Here is a 23,153-nt window from a genome sequence, read left to right on the forward strand (position 1 = left end):
GTCCGGTTCAGAAAAGGGCCCGTCAGGACCTCGAGCCCAGGAATAAAAGATCCTGGGGATCCTCCTGGCCGCCCGGTTGGAAAGGCAACATCGCAGGCCGCCGGCTCTGGACACTGATGACCCGGGCCCTGCTTCGGCCCGGGCGAAGAGGGAAACTGAAAGGGCTGGTTTTTCCTTGAGGGGGAACGATGACTGCAACGCACCGGAAGCGGCGCGCTGAGAGGCTCGCGGGTGCGGCGGAGACGGTCAGTCCGGGAGGCGCTGGGAGGGCTTCCTCAGGGTTGTGGGCTAGGAAGGCCGCCGCAAGGTGCCTCCTCACATACCCCTCGCGGGCCCAGCAGGCCAACAGCGTGGGGCGGCGGCGACGTCGACGGCCGGGGCTGGGAGCGCTGGCGGCCGGGGTCCCAGCCATGGCCGAGTCTGTGGAGCGGCTGCAGCAGCGGGTCGAGGAGCTGGAGCGGGAACTGGCCCAGGAGAGAAGTCGCCGGGCCCTGGGGGGCGGCGATGGAGGAGGCGGTCGGGCCCGCATCGAAAAGATGAGCCCCGAGGTGGTGGATTCCAACCCCTACAGGTGACCTGCGTGGCGGGGCGGGGAGAGGGGCGAGGTCACCGTCTTCAGGTGGTCAGGAGTGAGGCGCTCCCCGCTGCTGTCCAGCTCACACGGCCTCGCACCTCCCTTTTCTTGTTCTAGGGTCCTGTTCCCAAACGGGCAAGACCAAGTCTTAGTACTGGTGAAACGTGTTCTTCCTTTTTTTAAAAAAGCCAACTGAATCAGCCATATGGTGCTGCTCCTGTGCTTGCTGAGGACGCGTATTCAGTTAACTACCGCCCCTGCTTCTATTAGTCTTCCTCGCTCAGCGTAAAACTGAGAGTAAAAACTTTCAAAAGACACCAGATGTAAAACCCGCTAAGCATAAACTTGGGAGCTTCATAAAGTCTTCTCAGTGTTTCTTAAATTGGGGGCATGGTGGAAAGAGCTGGATTAGCTCTAAAACCATTGGACTTCCCCAGGCCTGTCTGCTCCTCTCCTTTCTTCTTTTCCTAAGATTTGTTAATTCAGCGGGCGTGCACTGTCACTTTTCCTCTTCACCACAACCCTAGGAGATTGCTACTATTATTTTATCCCTAGTTTATAAGTGAGAAAAATGAGGCTTAGAGAGCTGCTGTGACCTGCCGCAGGTCATAGAGCTAACAGTAGCTAAAAAGGCCTGGACTGGCATTAGGTTTGTTTTACTCCAAAGTTCACATGGAACTGTCTCCCCAGTAAAAATAAATAAGCCATTAAGTAGTGTGGCTAAAAACTGGATAGTTTTAGAGTAGGTGAAACAGGAAAGATATTGTTGCTCTTTCTCTTCGAAGAGCAGGAGAGTTTGGATTTTAAAGAAGGGTTTTATTTATGACATATAAAGCCTCAGTGGAAGTCTTAGGGTGCGTGGTTTTTTTTTTTTTTTTTTAGCTGTACGCGGGCCTCTCACTGATGTGGCCTCTCCCGTTGCGGAGCACAGGCTCCGGACGCGCAGGCTCTGTGGCCACGGCTCACGGGCCTAGCCGCTCCGCGGCATGTGGGATCTTCCCGGACCGGGGCACGAACCCGTGTCCCCTTCATTGGCAGGCGGACTCTCAACCGCTGCGCCACCAGAGAAGCCCTTTATTATTATTTTTTTTTTTTGCGTGGTTTTTTTTTTTACAACCTAAAATGCAGACCAGTATTTAGGCACAAAGATGTTAATTACAATTTTATTTGTAATAGAAAAACCTGACCAAAATTATAATTGTTCCATAATTACAAAAGAGTTCATTTTAACTCAAATTAAGTGAAATCATGCCAGATTCTTGCTTTTCTCTCATTAATATTACTACGTTTTTTTTTTGGCGGTACGCGGGCCTCTCACTGTTGTGGCCTCTCCCGTTCAGGAGCACAGGCTCCAGACGCGCAGGCTCAGCGGCCATGGCTCACGGGCCCACGGGCCCAGCTGCTGCGCGGCATGTGGGATCCTCCCAGACCGGGGCACGGACCCGTGTCCCCTGCATCGGCAGGCAGACTCTCAACCACTGCGCCACCTGGGAAGCCCTATCTTACTATGTTAAAAAAAATTTCTTTTTCTTTTAGTTTTGAGATATGAGGTGTTAACCATCCAAAATTTTTAGAGGTTGAATAAGCATGAATTGACATCTCTAATTAGAATGAGTGGGAACTATTCCATTTGGCATTCTTAAACATTTTTCAATTTTATAAATGAAAATTTTGAAATATTCCCTCCAAGAAAAGCAATGTGGATCATATATTTATTTTTTAAAATAAGTTTGTTTATTTATTTATGGCTGCGTTGGGTCTTTGTTGCTGTGCGCGGGCTTTCTCTAGTTGAGCGGGGACTACTCTTCGTTGCAGTGCACGGGCTTCTTATTGCTGTGATGGCTTCTCTTGTTGTGGAGCACAAGCTGTAGGTGTGTGGGCTTCAGTAGTTGTGGCACGTGGGCCTCAGTAGTTGTGGCTCGCGGGCTCTAGACCTCAGGCTCAGTAGTTGTGGTGCATGGGCTTAGTTGCTCTGTGGCATGTGGGATCTTCCCAGACCAGGGCTCGAACCCATGTCCCCTGCATTGGCAGGCGGATTCTTAACCACTGCATCACTAGGGAAGTCCGATCATATACTTAGAATCATCTTTCAGATATCATTTTAATGTGAGATGATTCCTTGACATTGTAATGACCACAAACCTAACATTCAGAACTCAAATTTAAACATTTAGTATTTTCTATATTATTTGCACCATTTGTCTTTATTAAAACTGCTACTTAGGAGATGGCAGTTGTCACCCAAAGCTCTGCACTAGTACATGGAAATTTGATAAAGGTCAGCCTTAAGTTTTTGAATTGTTGTTCATTCAGCAAATATTTAGTGAGCACCTTTTCATCTCCAGCTGGATAATGTTATCTACCACTTATTATTATGCATAGACACTGGGAATACAAAGTAGACATGGTCATTTCTCTCCAGAGGTTACCAGATGAGTGTGAGATAGAAAAGTAAACATGGGATTGCAATATGAGTGGTAAGAAATATGATAAAGTATTGATACATGGTTATCAGAAAAAATATAGGAGAGGGATTTGTAGGTCTCTTACATCATTTTAATTGCATCAGGTGATACAGTAGAAATATAATATAAAGCCCCTGACTCTCAAAGACCTTTTGCTTTAGTTTGGGAGATTCACTGGTTGTAGAATAATGATCAACACAAGTAACTGTAAAATTGTGTGGTATGTAATATAATTAGAAGCATGTTGACTAAATGAAGAGGTGAGGAGAGGCTTTGAAATTAGAAAACCTGGTTTTAAATACTGGCTCAAAAACCCAGCTCTGAATAATTGTTTGCCATTTAGCTAATCTTGGGCAAGTTAATTAACCTGAATCTTTTCCCCCATTCATAAAAGGAGGTTGCATTCTTCTCAGCATTATATATAAAGATTAAAGAGAGCATCAAGGTAAAGATGGCAGATTGATCACAGGCATATATTATCACTGTCTACCCAATCCCACTAAAATGAAAGTAAAGGAGTTTTTAAAAAGGAATAAACCCCCACTGAAAAAAGGGGGTTTCTATAAGTAATTGGGGGATGGGTGAGTCCCTGTACTTAAAAGATTATAGTTAGACAGTTTTAGAATCTAGAAAAGGGATGGATGACTGATAACTGATTTAAAGGATCCAAAGAAATTGACTCTAAAGGCTGCAACCCAGTTTATACCACAGAATTCCCCAAAAGCTCAAGAATAGGCATAGTATTTCTAGAAGGGCTTAAGGTAGGGCTAAGAAAGATATGGCTGAAAATCTGTTGAAGAAACAACCCAGGTTCACTACTTCACTTTGGGTAGCTGGGCAAATGCCTCTTCTCTGTCAGGAGAGAAGACTAGAGATTTACTCATTGGAGAGTAAAATAGAGGATTTATATTAATAATTGAAGCAAGTCTTCATACCTGAAGAAAGGGGATTAACTAAATGTTTACATACTGAATGCTAGGACTCCCAACCTTGTTCTTCCATATAACACCCCCAAACTTACAGGCATAAAGACTTTTCAGGCTGGAAATTGAAAGATTCTTCTCTGGGGAATCTGAGAGCACCAAGAAGAGAGACTGAAAGACACTGACATTGTGGGTTTCTCAACTGATCACCCTACAGTGAAGCCCAAAGTCAAACAAGCAATGCCCACATCCTTGCCTTTATTAGTGTCTGGCTTTTAAATATGAGCAGAATAAAGGATGAGAGAAGCTCCTAATGTGAAAGAAGGAAAATAAAATTAGTTATTTGAATAGACTATGTAAGGGGAACACAACCCAAATATTATTATTAGTATCTTCAGAAAGGAAAGATGTTATATAAATGAAACAGGACAAGTTACTACAAAAAGAAATCATTCAGATAATTGAAAAGAATTCTTGCAAATGGAGAATGATAACAAAAGTGAAAATCTCAATAGAAGATTTGGAAAATAATGTTGAAAGAAATCCAGAGAACAGAGCAGAAAACTAAAATGGTGGACAATAGGAGAAAGAAATTAAGAGTAGAGGACTAGTCCAAGAGGTCCGACTTCCAAATAATAGAAGTTTCAGAAAGTCCAGGAAAAACAAACCAACCAAACAAGGACATCATCACGTTATTCAAGGAAATTTCCCAGAACTGAAAAAACATGTTTCCTATTTGAAAGAGTCCAACAAGTACTCAGCACAATTGATGAGAATAGATTCACTCTAAGGGACATCATGAGATTTCAGAAGCTAGAAGACACCTTAGAAATTTTTTTTTTTAACATCTTTATTGGGGTATAATTGCTTTACAATGGTGTGTTAGTTTCTGCTTTATAACAAAGTGAATCAGTCATACATAAACATATGTTCCCATATGTCTTCCCTCTTGCGTCTCCCTCCCTCCCACCCTCCCTATCCCACCCCTCCAGGCTGTCACAAAGCACGGAGCCAATATCACTGTGCCATGCGGCTGCTTCCCACTAGCTATCTACCTTACGTTTGTTAGTGTGTATATGTCCATGACTCTCTCTCGCCCTGTCACAGCTCACCCTTCCCCCTCCCCAACACCTTAGAAATTTTGAAGGAAAATGTTTCTAACAGAATTCTATACCAAGTTAAACTGTCAACTAAGTGTGTGTGTGTGTGTGTGTGTGTGTGTGTGTGTGTGTGTGTGTGTGTAGGTGTAGCTTTCAACGATTATGTACCCTTCAATTTGTCATTTTTATAATACATTTCTAAAAATAGAATTTTGATAAAACATTTTTAAGAAGTTTGGTAAATAACATTTTCAGACACACATGTTCTCAAAATTTACCTTCCTTGTACCCTTTACAAAGCTATGAGAAGATGTTCTTCCAACCATAGCAAGAGAATAAATTAAGAAATAATCTACAGCAGAGGCTCTCAAACTTTAGTGTGCATCACAATTACTTGGGGAGCTTGTTCAAACACAGATTGTTTAGGCCCCACATCCAAAGTTTGATTCGCTTGGTGATTATAGGGTGGGGACTCAAGAAATGATATTTCTAGCAAATTCCATAGGCCACTGATCCATAGGCCACACTTTAGAACCTTTGAGCTCTAAGGTACCAGAAGCAGGAGATTAATACAGGATGAAGAATTGAAGAGAATTTGTAATATGATGAAGGGAGAATGCAGGATGGGAGCTGTATGTGCAGTAAATGTGCACATGGGGACATGTCAGAAGATTCTAGTATATCTTTAAGAAGAAATTGCTAGAACACCTCATGTATATGACTGTATCTAGAGGAATTTTAGACAACTGGGGTTGAATTTGTGAAAATACATAGAAAAGTAAACATAAGAACAAACACAATTATTAACTTCAAGGGTGGGGATCATACAGGAAAGGGTAAATTCTAATATACTACATTGTCCAGTTGTGAACAGTATTAACATCTAACCAAAATGACCATATAACAATATCAAGAGGCTGGTGAGATGGGAAATATTTGTGTTTAATGATAAAGAGTGAAATCTTCAGATAGTACCTAAACCTGAAAATCAAGAAATAACAGTGTTAGCATGTTACTTAGAGATATCCTGGTAACAGAGTTAAAAATGAGTGAGGAGAGGAAAATGGGGGTGCAGGCCAGAACACTGCTGAGTTTCCTAACAAGCCTAATAGAACTATTTGACTCTTAAAGTGTAAACTAATGGGGATTGTATGTATATGTGTATAGCTTTAAAGTATATGTATTTTAAAAAAACCCTAAAATACTGAAGAAGATAACAGACTAGCAGTAACTAGGTAAATACCTCTTAGAGTCCTTGGTATAAGAGGTGCTTACTGAAAGTAGACATTATCCATTGTGGGCAGAGGCAACAAGTGAATGGAATTCCAGCCATGAGATTATTCTGATGTTAAACATTAAATTTGAGTTAAACATTAAATATTTACATATACTAATAAGCATGGGAAAATGTTGAAATTTCACTTTGACCCATTCTCTGGAAACAACATTTGAGTCAATAGGTCTCAATCTTGACTGCACATTAGAATGTATGAGGAACTTTTAAAAAATCTTGTTGCACAGGCTACATCTTGGAGGGAGGGTATTCAGGCATCAGTGCTGAAGTAATTTAGTTTCATCTGGTAAAAATTAGCTGAAAGATTTCTCTCTCTCTCACACTTACTGTTTCTTCTCTCACAGTTTATTTTCTGTGATGATGTATGTTTACCTATATCACTATTAATTAAAAGTTTGTAAGCCTTAAAATATTTCTTTCCTTTGTTTTAAGCCGCCTGATGGCATTGAAACGAATGGGAATTGTAAGTGACTATGAGGTAAGATAAACCCTTCCAAGTTTTTGAAGATGATTTCAGTAAATGAAAATAACTTCCGATGACATTTCCGATGAAGCATTATTGTTTATTTATTTATTTATTTTTGGCTGCATTGGGTCTTTGTTGCTGCGCGCAGGCTTTCTCTAGTTGCGGCGAGCTGGGGCTACTCTTTGTTGCGGTGTGCAGGCTTCTCACTGCGGTCGCTTCTCTTGTTGCAGAGCACGGGCTCTAGGTGTGCGGGCTTCAGTAGTTGTGGCTCGTGGGCTCTAGAGCGCAAGCTCAGTAGTTGTGGCGCATGGGCTTAGTTGCTCCACGGCATGTGGGATCTTCCCGGACCAGGGCTCGAACCCGTGTCCCCTGTATTGGCAGGCAGATTCTTAACCACTGTGCCACCAGGGAAGCCCCGATGAAGAATATTAACCAATACATATATAATTTTGCATTTTACAGAAAATCCGTACCTTTGCTGTAGCAATAGTAGGTGTTGGTGGAGTTGGCAGTGTGACTGCTGAAATGCTGACAAGATGTGGCATTGGTAAGGTAAAAACATCTCTCTTTGTCTATCATTTAGGGAACCCAATCACTTCTGGAGTAAATCAGGTACAAATTAGAATTTCTTTTCTCCTTACTAATGGCTTATTGATTTGTGGTGTATTTATTTATTTAATTTTTTTCTATCCCGGGTTTTTTTGTTTTTTAAATTGGGGTATAGTTGCTTTACAATGTTGTTTTAGTTTCTGGTGTCATCGAAGTGAATCAGTATATGTATACATATATCCCCTCCCTCTTGCACCTCCCTCCCACCCCCTTACCCCCCATCCCCCCGCATCCCACCCATCTAGATCACCACAGAGCACCAACCTGAGCTCCCAGTGCTATACAGCAGGTTCCTACTAGCAGTTTTCCACATGGTAGTGTATATAGGTCAATCCCAATCTCCCTATTCATCCCACCTCCCTAACCCCCCCTGCGGCGTCCGCATGTCTGTTCTCTATGTCTGTGTCTCTATTCCTGCCCTGTAGATAGGTTCATCTGTACCATTTTTCTAGATGCCACATATATGCGTTAATATACGATATTTGTTTTTCTCTTTCCTACTTCACTCTGTATGACAGACTCTAGGTCCATGATTTGTGGTGTATTTATTCAGGTTGTTTTTTCTACCCCAGTGGGTGGGGTTAAGACATAAACCCGCCCAAAAGGAAGCTAATATTATTACTAATTAAACAAGGACTATCTGATTTTGTTCAGGAACTTTTCTGTTGGGATTTAAGTGTTTTAGACATACAAGTTTAGGAAGAAGGCTGTTAAATTGATAAAGTGTGTAGTGAAACATTGAAACATCCAAAAAAATTTTTTTAAACACAGTTTTTATATAAGACAAACTAGAAAGCATGTACCTTTCTTACTCTTGAATTTGAAATGGTGAATGCTCCAGAATTTTTTTAGCCCATATTTTTTTTTTTTTTTTTACTTTTTTATAAAATTTTTTTTTTTTGGCTGTACCGTGTGGCTTGCAGGATCTTAGTTCCCTGACCAGGGATTGAACACCCAGGGCCATGGCAGTGAAAGTGCTGAGTCCTAACCACTGGACTGCCAGGGAAGTCCCATACTATTTTCTAAAATTGATTTGATTGGGTAGGAAGGAGAAGTTAACTTTGTACCAGAAATCAGCCTACCAATCTTAGATTTGTAAAGCCAGAGTCCATGATGTTAGATAGATAGTGGTTGAATACATAAGTTTTCCACAATTGTATATCATTTTGCTAAACTTTGTGGAAAAATGTTTGCTTTATCAATGCTTTTTAATATGTTGGTCCACTCCATGCCCCAAATTCTTAAAAGGAAGTGGTTTCAAAGTTGGCACTTATTTATCAATATAGAAAAGACAACACCAAAATACTAAAAATGTTTAACATTTTAAAGGCTTTCAAGAAGTTTATAAAAGCTAGCCAGTAATTGCTTATACCTGACATATATGCCTTGGCTGATTGATCAAGGGTGGTAGAGATCATGGAGATTTGCCGGTCGCAGGTTTGAGTGTGCACTAGAATCACTTGGAAGGCTTATTAAAACAGATTGTCGGACTCTACCCCAGTGGTTTTGATTCTATAGGTTTCAGGTGGACCTAAGAATGTGCATTTCTAACAGGTTCCCAGGTGGTTCTGATGATGTTGTTCCGGGGACCATGCTTTAAGAACAGCATCACCTGGGAGCTTGTTATAAATGAAGATTCCTAGGCCCCACCCAAGACATGCTGAATCAGAATCTATATTTTAACAAGAACTCGAGGTGATTCGTAGGCATATTAAAGTTGTGGAAGTACTCCAGTATTTCTAACAAGCTTCAGGTGATGCTGATGGGGTTATCCCAGGCCCCATTTTGAGTAACAAGGGTCTAGAACAGTTAGCAAATATTTCTGTAATTAGAATCACCTTGTATGTTTAAAAAAATTCTTAGGTTCGGACTGCACCACATAATAGGTTAATCAGAACCTCTGGGGTTGAGACCTACACATTTGTATTTTTAAATACAGTGGTTCCAGTGTAAACTCAAGTTTGTAAGCTAAGGATCTACATAGGTAAGTTTCAGAACTCTTTCTTCAATATGTAAAACAGAGAAACAAGAAGCTGTTTCATGGGGTTGCGTAGGGAAGTGGAGGATTGGAGATCCAGAGCCCACTTCTTATCCCTGAAAGTTCTGGTGTTCCTGGGGCACACTGAATCACCAGATCTAGATCAACTGCCTTATTTTACAGATGAGAATACAGTCCTAAACAGTGAAAGTGACTTACCCAGAAGCAGATCTAATTAGTGACACGGTTACTACTCACACCTCCTGTCCCCAAATATAGGATTTCCTACAACTTACTCATAAACCAGCTATGAGGCCGAAACTCAAATTTAAAACTTGGCCTGACCTAATAAATATTGTTGACTGAGGTTAAGTAAACCAAATTTTGGAGACTCTAGGTAGGGTTAGAAAGTTTCATAGAGAGTATAAGTGATATCTTTTCTAGCAAAATACTGAGAGTTACCTATGTGTTGTTTTTATGGGCTGGGTAAACATTTTTTAGTTTCTGAATTGAGAAGAAGAAAATCCCATTTTTGTTTTTATTGTTAGATTTAGGGTGCTGAGAATTATATTACAAAGTCACAGAATTTTAGATAAAGAAGGGACTTCGGGAACTGTATATCATTTTTACACTGCTTTGAATTATTCCATAGGTCTAGAGGCTCAGTTTTTTGTTTCTTGTTTTTTTGGTTCTTTTTCCCATCACTTTAGATAAATTGCATTGCTCTGCTTTCAAGTTCATTGATCCTCTTTTTCCCCTGCAATGTCTAATCTACTCTTAGTCTCATCCAATAAAAATTTAATTTTAGATAATTAAAAAAAAAAGGAACTGTGGATATACTTGGGTTCAACCTGTTCTTACTGATAAGAAATGGACCTTTCGGCCATTTTAAAGTTGTGTGAGTGTGTTTGACAAATGCTGTCATGCCTAAATATATAGCAGGAAACAACAATTAACTGATTGGTTAATAATTCTGTTTGGAATAATGTTTTAGCCGTGGCATGAGTATATATAGTGCCTTATTCATGAAAGGAATTGTGTTATACTATGGTTTTAAGTTACAGCATTTGTTTTTATCTTATTTAAAAATTTCATTTATCTAATGGGTTCTTGGTTTTTAGCCAAACATTGGAATGAAGTAGGATTTTGGCGCAGTTTGTAAAAATTACAATGAAATGGAATGAACATTAATTTTTGAGCTAATCATTTAGAGAGGCAGTACAGTGTTGTGTTTAGGGTACAGATGCTGGATTGAGAATGCCTGAATTTGAATCCCATTTTTACTACATATTAGCTGAGTGGCTTTTGGGCATGTACCCTAGTTGTCTTATTTCTAAAACGAGGATAAGAGTACCTATATATTGTATGGTCACTAAATGAGTTAATATATGGCACCTAGTATTTCAGAATTAGTATTATTACTGTCAAACAGTTAAACCCATCAGGTGGAAAGCTGACTAGTTTGTTACTTTTAGTTTGTTTTTTGGTACGTTTTTCATCAGAATACCACTATTTTCATTTTAGTTGCTACTCTTTGACTATGACAAGGTGGAACTGGCCAATATGAACAGACTTTTCTTCCAGCCTCATCAAGCAGGATTAAGTAAAGTTCAAGCAGCAGAACATACTTTGAGGTAAATGGAATACCAGTTGAAGGCAGTGAAATTGGTGAAATCTTCCTGTGTGTATTTAGTATGAGTTAAACTAACATATAAATGCACCTGTATTTTCCTTTATAAAAATGCAGGTTTCACTTATACAAAAAGAATTTTCTTACCTCTTTGATCTGGGTTGGCAGCCTCTTTTTTGAGAGTAAATATTTTATGCTTTGAGAGCCATATGGTTTCTGTCAAAACTGCTCAACTATGCAGTTGTAGTAGCTGTAGGCAATATATCAATAAAAGTGAATGAGCACGACTGCTCCAATAAAAACTTTATTTATGGACTCTGAAATTTAAATTTCATATAAAATTTCACATCATGAAATATTGTTCTTCTTTTGACTTTTTTGTTTTCTTGCAACCATTTAAAAATGTAGAAACTATTCTTAGCTTGCAGAACTTACAAAAAAAAAAAAGGTGGCAGGGTGGTAGTCAGATTTGGCCCAAGAGCCAGACTTTGCCAACCCTTACTCTAGGACGGTTCTTTGTGGTCCTAAACATATTTGCACTGAATTGGATAAGAAACAAAGAAGCTCTTCTGTCAGGCTGAACTGTAGCTAACAGAGGTAATAAAGGTTTAATTCCCAACACATAGATTGTGGGAATATTTTTGTAATCCTTCTGACAGGCTACGTGTTTTGAACCTGGTCCTTGAAGTGGGGCAAAAGAGGTAGAAGAGGACTTTGGATTTTCTTTGAGTGGCTTGAATGCCATTTCTCTAACATCTGTTAAATGATTTTTAGCTCTTTTAGTTCTTTATCTTGCTTTCTCTTACTGTTTTACTAGTAGTTTTTATAATCATTCCGTTTTTCCCTCTTAGGAACATTAATCCTGATGTTCTTTTTGAAGTACACAACTACAATATAACCACAGTAGAAAACTTTGAACATTTCATGAATAGAATAAGGTAAAATTTTATTTATGAATATTTTGCACAATGTCCAGCTCATTTTAAGTATTATTAGAAAATCTGTCAATGATTAATTAATTCACTGAGTTGGTAGGTTGATATATATTTTGTTTTTAAAATAGTTTTTAAATTTTTTGTGTAATTTTTATGTATTGGGAGCTCAGTAAAAAACATATATTGTCCAAAAAACTATAGTAACAACACAATAAAAACAAATCTAAAAAAACCTGTTATTATGATATAACAAGGGGCCTCAATTATGAGTTCTGTGTTATAGATTATACTTCTATCTGAAAGTGGTTTTCTGCAGACTAACACCATTGAAATATTCGATTGTATTCAGTTAACTTTATTACATTTACATTTGTAGTGAAACATGAGTAAAAGTCTGTGAAAGCTGATAGGGAAATGGTAACTTTTGTGAACAGATTTTATATTTCTCACACCCTTTTACATCTTGTATAAGAAATACTGTAATATCATTGATATTATGTTCTTAATAGTGAATACTCAATGTATACTGGGTCTTTAATATTAAATGCTATGTTATAATTATACTCAAACATATACTGAAAGACTAAATGTATTGACTGAACAAATAAAGTCTAATTAGAGTGTATTTTGTGTCCTGATTTTTTTCAAATAAAATTTATTTTCTTTGCCTAGTAATGGTGGATTAGAAGAAGGAAAACCTGTTGACCTAGTTCTTAGCTGTGTGGACAATTTTGAAGCTCGAATGACAATAAATACAGTGAGTATTCCTATTGTATAATGTGTTATATTCATGGATTTATCTATTTTCCTGTATATTCTGTCAGTATATATTCCGCATTCTGAAAATAGTTCTGCATTTAAACCCTTTGATAATGTGTTTTGTTTGTTTTTAATGTTCTCTCATCCTGTTTTTGAAATTTATTCTAATGTGACCTATCTAGCCTTGTTGGTGTGGCATATATTTCAGTATCCTACTCTCTCTTATGCCAATAGAGCAAACTAAAACAGCAGATAATTCTGATGTACAATTTTTAAAATGAATGAATATCTTATAATACTGTCTTATTCTTGGTCGGCATTGGTTTTTACTTTTGTTGATTTATTTTAAGTAAATGTATAAATGTGTATAAATTGCCCTACACACATGATTTCTCAAAACTAAAACTGAATTCTTTTTCTTTTGAATTACTGTGTTTTCAACTTTGCAAATGACATTTTGCATTTTTTTGTTGCTGAAATTATTTTAGAAAAATGAAGTTTTACATTAATCTAATAAGAAATCCAATAAACTATGGTTCAATTTAATTAGATATTTATATTGACTGCTTACCTGAATGCTATCAGTTTCTTTTTTAAGGAGAGTGGCGATTGCTAAGGAATTCCATTATTTACAACTTTCTTCTTTGTTTCTGAAAATTAATTTTTAAAAACTCTTTGTAATTCATTTAAACTCCAGTTTTTCATGAAAAGAACTTAACGGTAAATTACTTCTTGCTTTTTTATGTTCTTTCTTGTGTTTTCACCTATTTCTATTAAGGCTTGTAATGAGCTTGGACAAACATGGATGGAGTCTGGGGTCAGTGAAAATGCAGTTTCAGGGCATATACAGCTCATAATTCCTGGAGAATCTGCTTGTTTTGCGGTATGCATGATTCATTTTGGGTTATTATTTTTCACTGTTAAGTACTGGAGTTCCTAGGGGCATTGAAAATGTTTACAATTCGAAGAAAAGACCAAACTTTGAATGAATTTGATGGAATATTATTTGGAATAACTTATACTTTTTTCCCTTTCTTTTGAAATATATTTTCTTTTATTCTTTTTCATGTAGTGTGCTCCACCGCTTGTAGTTGCTGCAAATATTGATGAGAAGACTCTGAAACGAGAAGGTGTTTGTGCAGCCAGTCTTCCTACGACTATGGGAGTGGTTGCTGGGATCTTGGTACAAAATGTGTTAAAGTGAGTGAAGGATAATTTTTCTGAATAGTCTTGTTTGCTTTTGACAAACATTTCAAATATTGGAATGACTAGCTAAGTATTTAATTTGTTTTTTTAATTTTAAATACACATATTTAAAAATTTTATGTATAATATGTGTATACTTTTATATATAAATATATTTAATTTAAATATATATTAATATTACATATATCAACACACATATATTTGTGTTACTCTCTATTTGGCATAGTTCTTGTTCAATGGTACAGTGGTATTGTATATTTATTTATGAAGCATTAACCAAATGATTTAAATTTCTGCACATCTGGCCAAAGGGTGAAGACCCATAAACACACTCGCTTCCACTGTCTTGGTTTAACATTTCTAAAAATAATATGAATGTGATTAAACATTAACTAGGGTTATATCTCTGCTATCCGTAAACAGATACCCAGCAACCGCACCATCTGAACTATAACTAATAAAGACAAACGTTTCTTTGAAGCTAACATTAATGTCATAGAGGTTTTTTGTTTTGTTTGTTTTTTGTTTTTTGCGGTACGAGGGCCTCTCACTGTTGTGGCCTCTCCCGTTGCGAAGCACAGGCTCTGGACGCACAGGCTCAGCGGCCATGGCTCACGGGCCCAGCTGCTCCGCGGCACGTGGGATCTTCCCGGACCGGGGCACGAACCTGTGTCCCCTGCATCAGCAGGAGGACTCTCAACCACTGCGCCACCAGGGAAGCCCTGTCATAGAGTTTTTGAACCAACTCATACTTTATGAAAAGCAGAACTGCTTTAGTTGTGCCTTGACTCAGGCCATTTTTTTCCCTCACTTTACAATGTTAATAAGCTTAGTTATGTTTCTTAAGCATCCAGTATAATAAGAACAAATTGCAGGGCTTCCCTGGTGGCGCAGTGGTTGAGGGTCCGCCTGCCGATGCAGGGGACACGGGTTCGTGTCCCGGTCCGGGAGGATCCCACGTGCTGTGGAGCGGCTGGGCCCGTGGGCCGTGACCGCTGGGCCTGCGCGTCCGGAGCCTTGCTCCGCAACGGGAGAGGCCGCGGCGGTAAGAGGCCCGCGTACCGCAAAAAAAAAAAACAAAAAAACAAATTGCAACATGTTACAGGGAGGCACTCTAATATCATTTATCAGCCATCAGCAAAGAAATACCAGAATACATAAGAACCCTCAAGGCAACTGTCTGGGGCTGTTTCAGATGAGACAAATAGCCTGTCAAATTTCAGTAGGTCTTAATCTAAACACAACATTTTACAGTATGTTATGAAGAAGGGAAAAAAAAATCATGGCTACAAAGTATTCTCTTACCAGTGTGTCATATCTAGCCAACCCTCTATTGATGGACATTTAGGCTACTTACAGATTCTTTTGCTATTATTAAGTGCTGCAAAAAGCATCTTGCATATATCTTTGTAGAGTAGATTTTTGTACAGTGTGAATTTTTAGAAGTGGAATTTGAATTTCTAAGTTTATGCAATACTTACTTTGACAGATATTACTAAATTTCTCCTTCAAAAGGTTGGTACATTTCCATGACAGTGTGGGAGTACCTGGTTTGTCCACATTTTTGGTAACATTGGGTGTCATCAAACTTTTTTTTTTGAAGTATAGTTAATTTACAGTGTTGTGTTAGTTTCAGGTGTACAGCAAAGTGATATATATTCTTTTTCAGATTCTTTTCCATTATAGGTTATTACAAGATACTGAGTATAGTTCCCTGTGCTATACATTAGGTCCTTGTTGTTAACCTATTTTATATACAGTAGTGTGTATATCCCAAACTCCTAACTTATCCTCCTCCCTCCTCGCCCCCCTCCCACTATCCCCTTTGTTTTCTATGTCTGAGTCTGTTTATGTTTTGTAAATAAGTTCATTTGTATCAATTTTTTAGATTCCACATATAAGTGATATCATATGATATTTGTCTTTCTCTGTCTGACTTCACTTAGTCTGATAATCTCTAGGTCCATCCATGTTGCTGCAAATGGCATTATTTCATTCTTTTTTATGGCTGAGTAATATTCCATTGTATATATATACCACATCTTTATCCATTCATCTGTTGATGGACAAGGTTGCTTCCATGTCTTGGCTATTGTAAATAGTGCTGCTGTGAACATTGGGGTGCATGTATCTTTTTGAATTAGAGTTTTCTCTGGATAGATGCCCAGGAGTGGGATTGCTGCATCATATGATAACTCTGTTTTTAGTTTTTTAAAGAACTTCTGTTCTGCATAGTGGCTGCACCAATATACATTCTCACCAACAGTGTAGGAGGGGTCCTTTTTCTCCACACCCTCTCCAGCATTTATTATTTGTAGACTTTTTTTTTTTTTTTTGCGGTATTTGTAGACTTTTTGATGAAGGCCATTCTGACCAGTGTGACGTGATACCTTATTGTGGTTTTGATTTGCATTTCTCTAATGATTAATGATGTTGAGCATTTTTTCATGTGCCTATTGGCCATCTGCATGTCTTCTTTGGAGAAATGTCTGTTTAGGTCTTCTGCCCATTTTTTGATTGGGTTGTTTGTTTTTTTGATATTGAGCTATATGAGCTGTTTGTATATTTGGAAATTAATCCCTTGTTGGTAGCATTGTTTGCAAATATTTTCTCCCAGTCCGTAGGTTGTTTTTTAATTTTTTTTATGGTTTCCTTCACTGTGCAAAAGCTTTTAAGTTTAATTAGGTCCCATTTGTTTATTTTTGTTTTTATTTCCATCACTCTAGGAGACAGATCCAAAAAAATATTTCTGTGATTTATGTCAAAGAGTGTTCTGCTTATGTTTTTCTCTAGGAGTTTTATAGTACCCAGTTTTACATTTAGGTCTTTAATCCATTTTGAGTTTAGTTTTGTATGTGGTGTTAGAGTCATCAAACTCCTTTATCTTTGTCAATTTGATAGGTGAAAAATGGGTATCTCATTTTAATTTCCAGTTGTGAAAAGGGTTGAGCACTTATATTTTTCTGTGAATTGTCTTCTCACATCCTTTGCTCAGTTTTTTTTGTCTTTCCTTGTTGTATATTAAGAACATGCATTCGCAGATTTTTTCCTTTTGTTGTTTATCTTTTGTACATGATTTTTCAGCTTTTCTGTAAGCTTCTAAAAGGAATCAGATTTGACTGGAAGGGGAGCACAGGGAGCTTTATGGCATACTGGAAATGCACTATACAGTCTGCCCACCATTTCCTTGGGTTCTGCATTTGTGGATTCAACCAACTGTGGATCGAAAATATTAAAAAAAAAAATTCCGGAAAGTTCCAAAAGCAAAACTTGAATTTGCCACAAGCTTCCAACTATTTATATAGCATCTGCATTGTATTTACAACTATTTACATAGCATTTACATTGTATTAGGTATTATAAGTAATCTAGAGATGATTTAAAATATATGGGAGGATGTGCACAGTTTATATGCAAATACTATACCACTTTATATAAGGGGCTTAATTTTGGTATCCTGTGGGTGGGGGGTGTTCTGGAACCAATCTCCCATAGATACTGAGTGCCAACTATATTTTGATCTGGTAGTGAATATTACATGGGTGAATACTTTTGTAACATTTTATTGAGATTTAATACAAATTTAAGATTGTAAACTTTGCAGCAAGTTATATATAAACAACTTTAAAAAATTAGATTTAGTACCATATCTCAGAGATTTTTAAGATACACTTCTGCCACATAACTTCTGTGAAATTAATATGCTTCTTAAAGTTGTTGACATGTCATAGTTTAATTGGCAGCATTTTATCTTTATTACATGTTCAAAAAATAATAGTGCATTCTATGGTTGATGAAATGGAGTAGCCTTTCTTCACTGCATTCATTCAACAAAATCTACTATAAGCCAGGCCCTGTAAACAAGATAAGAAATTTGTTTTCTGGGTTGCTTGTTACAAAAATCATTACCTTCTTTAAAGTCATTTTTTAAAAAGTCAGTTACTTTTTTTCTAATACTTTTATGGTTTTATTTCTTTAGTTAAGTCTACTTTGATTTGTTTTTCTAGGTTTCTGTTAAATTTTGGTACTGTTAGTTTTTACCTTGGATACAATGCAATGCAGGATTTTTTCCCTACTATGTCCATGAAGCCAAATCCTCAGTGTGATGACAGAAATTGTAGGAAGCAACAGGAAGAATATAAGGTATATGTCAATGTGTCACAATGCATGAGAGATCATATTGCATAGGACAATAACTTAAAAAAGAAAAAATTATTTAGATTTGGAATACAAGGTAAATGGATTCTGGATTTTTAAAGGTTTAATTTATTCACCATAATTTAACATGAAAATTCTGTTCAAAGTCCTTTCTTGCTTTTGGTAAGATAAAACTGTCTGAATTCATTAAAAAAATTTTTTTTTTAATTTTAATTTTTTTAAACTAAAATATACTTGATGTATTGATACAATATTATGTTAGTTTCAGGTGTACCACATAGTGATTTGACATTTGCATACATTATGAAATAAGCACCATGATAAGTCCAGTTATCATCAGTCCCCATACAAAGTTATTACAATATTATTGACCATATTCCTTATGCTGTAAATTTTATCCATGACTTATTTATTATATAATTATAGGTTTATACCTCTTTATCCCCTTCACCTGTTTCACTCCCCACCTCCCCTATGGCAACATCATTTGTTTTCTGTATCTGTCTCTTTTCATTTTGTTTTGTTTTTAGATCCCACATTTAAGTGAGATTATATGGTATTTATTTCATTTAGCATAATACCTTCTAGTTCCATCCATGTTGTCACAAATAGTAAAGATTCTTTTTTATGGCTGAATAATATTCCATTGTATATATGTACCACATTTTCTTTATCCATTTATCTGTTGATGGACACTTAGGTTACTTCCATGTCTTGGCTGTTGTAAATAGTGCTGCAGTGAACATTGGAGTGCATATATCTTTTTTTTGTTTTGTTTTGTTTTTTTGTTTTTTGCGGTACGCGGGGCTCCGGATGCGCAGGCTCAGTGGCCATGGCTCACGGGCCTAGCTGCTCTGCGGCATGTGGGATCTTCCCAGACCGGGGCAAGAACCCGTGTCCCCCGCATCGGCAGGCGGACTCTCAACCCTTGCGCCACCAGGGAAGCCTGCATATATCTTTTGAGTTAGTGTTTTTGTTTTCTTAAAAAAAAATACCCAGAAGTGAAATTGCTGGATCATATGGTAGTTGTATTTTTAATATTTTGAAGCACCTCCATACTGTTTAGTGGCTGCAACAATTTACAGTCCCAGCAACAGTGCACAAGGTTTCCCTTTTTTCCATATCCTCGCCAACACTTGTTATTTGTTGTCTTTTTGATAATAGTCATTCTGACAGGTGTTACCTCATTTTGGTTTTGATTTGCATTTCCCTGATGATTAGTGATATGTGTCTGCTAACTATCTGTATGTCTTCCTTAGAAAAAAGCCTATCTGAATTCTTGGTTCTGATCAATTCTGACTGATGTTTCAGAGAACTGAAAATGAGTAAAAACACTGATACTGTTTGATTTCTACAGAAAAAGGTAGCAGCACTGCCCACACAGGAGGTTGTTCAAGAAGAGGAAGAAATAATACATGACGACAATGAGTGGGGTAAGAATTGTTTCATAAATTGAAATGGCAGCATAAAACAATCTTTTATGGGAGGGAAACTGATTATAATTAAGATATACAAGTTTTTTTTTTTTTGCGGTATGCGGGCCTCTCACTGTTGTGGCCTCTCCCGCTGCCGGAGCACAGGCTCCGGACGCGCAGCCTCAGTGGCCATGGCTCACGGGCCCAGCCACTCCGCGGCACGTGGGATCCTCCCACACCGGGGCACAAACCCACGTCCCCTGCATCGGCAGGTGGACTCCCAACCACTGCGCCACCAGGGAAGCCCGATATACAAGTTTTGAATGATTATTGCTCATTAAGTTCCTTAAAAACTGTTTTAAGATCAAGTTTAACCTTACAGGTATTGAGTTGGTATCTGAGGTTTCAGAAGAGGAACTGAAAAATTCTTCAGGTCCAATTCCTGACTTACCTGAAGGAATTACAGTGGCATATACAGTTCCGCAAAAGGTACATCTAAAATGTTTACCATAAGTAAATATAAGAGAAAATTTCTATTTATTTTCTTTCATCTTCAACCTATTTTATAATGCCAATGCAGTATTTCCTATTTTAGGTGTTTTACATTATAGGCATTAAGATTTGTGAAAGAGAGAGTTATTCAGTGTTAATATGGAAATACAGGCACAGCACAGTTTAAACTGTTTGAAAACATAGATGTAAAATAGTTTTGCTCACTCATTTGTGGATCAAGTGAAATAGATTTTGATTAAATGACAGTACCATTTTTTTTGTATATTGATAAGTTTTAGCCACAATATCATTTAAAAATACCACTTCTGTAGAGATCTCAAGAACATTGAAATTACTGCTTGTCTATCCTAAAAATTAGAAGGCATATTTATTAAAGAAATTGTACTTTGTAAACTTGTTGAACATGGTTAAGGCTTACTGATTATATGTTCCTAAGCATTAAGAACTTTATTTAATTGGTTATTTTTTCACCATGTTTCCCTCATTTATGGATAGCAAGAAGATCCTGTACCTGAAGTAACAGTGGAAGATTCTGGTGAAAGCTTGGAAGACCTCATGGCCAAGATGAAGAACATGTAAATAATGGACTGGCCTGTATTATATTTCCTGTGTCTAAACCTGTTCCCTAGCAATTAAAAAGAAAATCATTTAAAACTGAGAAAACTTAGGGCAACATCAGTTGATGTATAATCTTCACTGAATTGTTATACTGTTTAAAAATGCTGTGACTATTGCTTGTTACTCCCCCCCCACCTTCAACTAAATCAGAAACTCTCCTAAAACTCATGTTTCATTCTAGTAAGAAAACTTCAAAGGATTATTGCAGGCAGTTATAAATCTTATTTAAAACTTAGCCATTGAACTGTTTTGGCCTTTTGGGAGGGGTGGGAAGAAAGGACCAATTTGATTTGCCTGAGGCCATGGACAACAGAATAGTGTGTGGTCAAATATAGGGAAAGGACAAGAGGTACAACCTATTGATTAGAGCCAGCAGGCATCTACTCATTGTGTTTGGAATTGCTCTCTACAGGAAAACTGCCCACTACTACTAACTTGAGCAACAATGAATTTCAAATAGTAAACCTATAAAATAAAAACATCCTTTCAAATGTTTCCTGATGAAACACAAGCTGAAATACAGTCATTGGAAAAGTTTGTAAACCTCTGAATTATATATTCAAAACAAGACAGAGGCAAATAAGAGGAAGCTTTCTTCATGGATAGACAGATAAAGATATTTTCAGGATGTACAAATTATATTTCTGCACTGATTAAGAAAAAGCATATCATCTATGGAACATATATCTGAGTCAGTGTGCTTTATTGAGCAAAAGATAAATTTAGGCTAAGATCATCTAAATTATACCCATCATATGGGCTACCTTCTAATACTTTATTTTATTTGAATTTGATTCCGTGGGTAATTAGACATTGGCAAAGGTTTGTCCTGGTTAACAGACAATAAAAGAGGTCTAAATTGCCTCTGCAATGACTGACATGTATTTCTTCACAGGGAAGAGTGTATTTTCCCTGACTGTGACCACTAAATCGTAATTTGATAAACTGGTTTTCTCTGGATTTTGCATACAAATAATGAAGACTTAGAGAACGTTGTTGGAAATAAATTCCTAATGGTTTGGAGACTAATAAAGACACCTGCATGTGTAACCATTATCTGTAGGCTGGTACTATGCTAGTCTCCTATTTTGATGACTTTTTTGCTCTGAAAAGATATAAATGTCTAAATTCTATGTCTAGGAGGAAAATGTCATTAAAAAATTAAAAGTGCATTTCCCACTTGTAAAGTAAAATTCTAAAAATAATTTCAGAAAGCCCCAAATATCAAATATGTTTAATATATTAGCTTTGAGATTTTAGCATACTGCGATTCTTATGTTTAGAGTGATGTCAGGAAAGTATGGGGATAGTTTTTCTAGCCTTGAAACATATTTACGTTGCCTTAGTAGGTCATTTGTTGTTTAAATTTTTCGTGTAGTCATCTGTAAAATAACTTTTCTAGTTTCTAGAGATGCTTTGAATTTCAAAAAAGAAATGCAGTCTTTCTAAGTCCCATTCCTTTGGTATACTAATTTGGTACCTCTGGTACACTAATTTGGTAAGGCTTTTACTTATAAGTTTATATAGTTTGATAAATAGCTAGAATCTACTATCCTTTTTTAAAAAAATTTTTATTGGAGTATAGTTGATTTACAATATGCGTTAGTTTCAGGTGTACACAAATTGAAACAGTTATACATATACATATTAGAACCTGCTATCTTCTAAAGACCTTTTTTTATCTGTTCTTAATTTGGCACTGTACCCTGCTGGTGTCTTATACTGTACCAAATCTTATCTAATTTTTTTGTCTTATATCTTCCATTAAAGTTATTATTTTAGCAGAAAAAATCTGGTAACAAGTATCTTTTGTAACCTAGAGAGCTCTCTTGACAATCTGTATGCCATGAAAACTTGTGTATATGTAGGCAGCTATGAAAATCATCACTGGATTTTACATTACTAAATAAACCCATAGTGCTTGACCAGATTTATAACACTATTGTTTCTAGTGTGAAAGATGGAAACACTCCCAAAATTGCCTTAGCACAAAGGCTCTAAATTACAGTAAAACAAACAATATGTTCAACTTTAATTCCTTGTTAATTGTTAGTGGGAAGTTAATTTGTGGTATTACTCAAATGCTTTATGTAAATAGTAAAAAAAAAAGTAATGTAGTATGCGTTTCTTTATGTAAAATTACTCCCTGAATACCTATAAACACACTGACCAACCCAAAAAGGTAATAAACATTTAACAATATTAATGAAGCTTTGACCACCCCATCACATTTTTTTTAATATTTTTCTTTCTGTAAAGTATTAATGAATGAAAATTATAACTACCATAGTTTGGAGCCTACCAATTCCGATTTATAAATGTCTGAAAGCTACATTTTTCATTGTGAAAGGTGTATATTAATGTGCACATAATTATCCTATTTGAGTACCTCAAATACAAAGAAATGACTGTCTCAGCTATTTTTATCTTTTTAAGTAGGCATTCTACATGAAAACATTTGAGTTGATAGTATAATTAGACCAAAATATAGTCCTTTTTTAAAAATATAG

At 36.9% G+C, this 23,153-nt stretch overlaps 2 protein-coding genes across 7 annotated transcripts in view; one reads left to right on the forward strand and one right to left on the reverse strand.

The window, feature by feature from the left end:
• Window positions 1-22,573, forward strand: UBA5 (ubiquitin like modifier activating enzyme 5). Of its 6 annotated transcripts, none has more exons than XM_027091674.1 (12): window positions 1-245; window positions 6,789-6,834; window positions 7,285-7,374; window positions 10,934-11,043; window positions 11,891-11,977; window positions 12,647-12,731; window positions 13,512-13,616; window positions 13,806-13,933; window positions 17,947-18,082; window positions 19,455-19,530; window positions 19,895-20,001; window positions 20,521-22,571. In XM_027091674.1, the coding sequence occupies exons 2-12, from the start codon at window positions 6,796-6,798 to the stop codon at window positions 20,602-20,604; spliced, it is 1,047 nt and encodes a 348-aa protein (XP_026947475.1). In that variant the 5' UTR covers window positions 1-245; window positions 6,789-6,795; the 3' UTR covers window positions 20,605-22,571. The 6 variants fall into 6 exon arrangements, with proteins under 6 accessions (XP_026947475.1, XP_026947476.1, XP_026947473.1 ...); XM_027091672.1 differs by lacking the exon at window positions 1-245 and adding an exon at window positions 252-571 and having other exon boundaries at window positions 20,521-22,573; XM_027091675.1 differs by lacking the exon at window positions 7,285-7,374 and having other exon boundaries at window positions 6,789-6,819.
• NPHP3 (nephrocystin 3) overlaps window positions 17,481-23,153 on the reverse strand; it is a 58,281-nt gene continuing 52,608 nt past the window's right edge. Inside the window, exon 28 of the mRNA XM_027091666.1 lies at window positions 17,481-17,793. Within this exon, the coding sequence (XP_026947467.1) occupies window positions 17,763-17,793 (31 nt within the window). The 3' untranslated portion in view covers window positions 17,481-17,762. The remainder of the gene's footprint in view (window positions 17,794-23,153) is intronic.

The sequence above is a fragment of the Aethalodelphis obliquidens genome, unplaced genomic scaffold (assembly GCF_003676395.1).
Source record: "Aethalodelphis obliquidens isolate GAN/ISIS:26980383/991018 unplaced genomic scaffold, ASM367639v1 scaffold72, whole genome shotgun sequence".
Classification (NCBI taxonomy): domain Eukaryota; kingdom Metazoa; phylum Chordata; class Mammalia; order Artiodactyla; family Delphinidae; genus Aethalodelphis; species Aethalodelphis obliquidens.

What these genes read in the sequence shown, in the direction of transcription:
- UBA5 (XM_027091672.1), top strand. Translation starts at nt 411, where the DNA reads ATGGCCGAGTCTGTGGAGCGGCTGCAGCAGCGGGTCGAGGAGCTGGAG. An exon ending in GAATTGTAAGTGACTATGAG is followed by an intron (nt 6,835 to 7,284) that starts GTAAGATAAACC and finishes TGCATTTTACAG; the next exon opens with AAAATCCGTACCTTTGCTGT. An exon ending in CTCGAATGACAATAAATACA is followed by an intron (nt 12,732 to 13,511) that starts GTGAGTATTCCT and finishes ATTTCTATTAAG; the next exon opens with GCTTGTAATGAGCTTGGACA.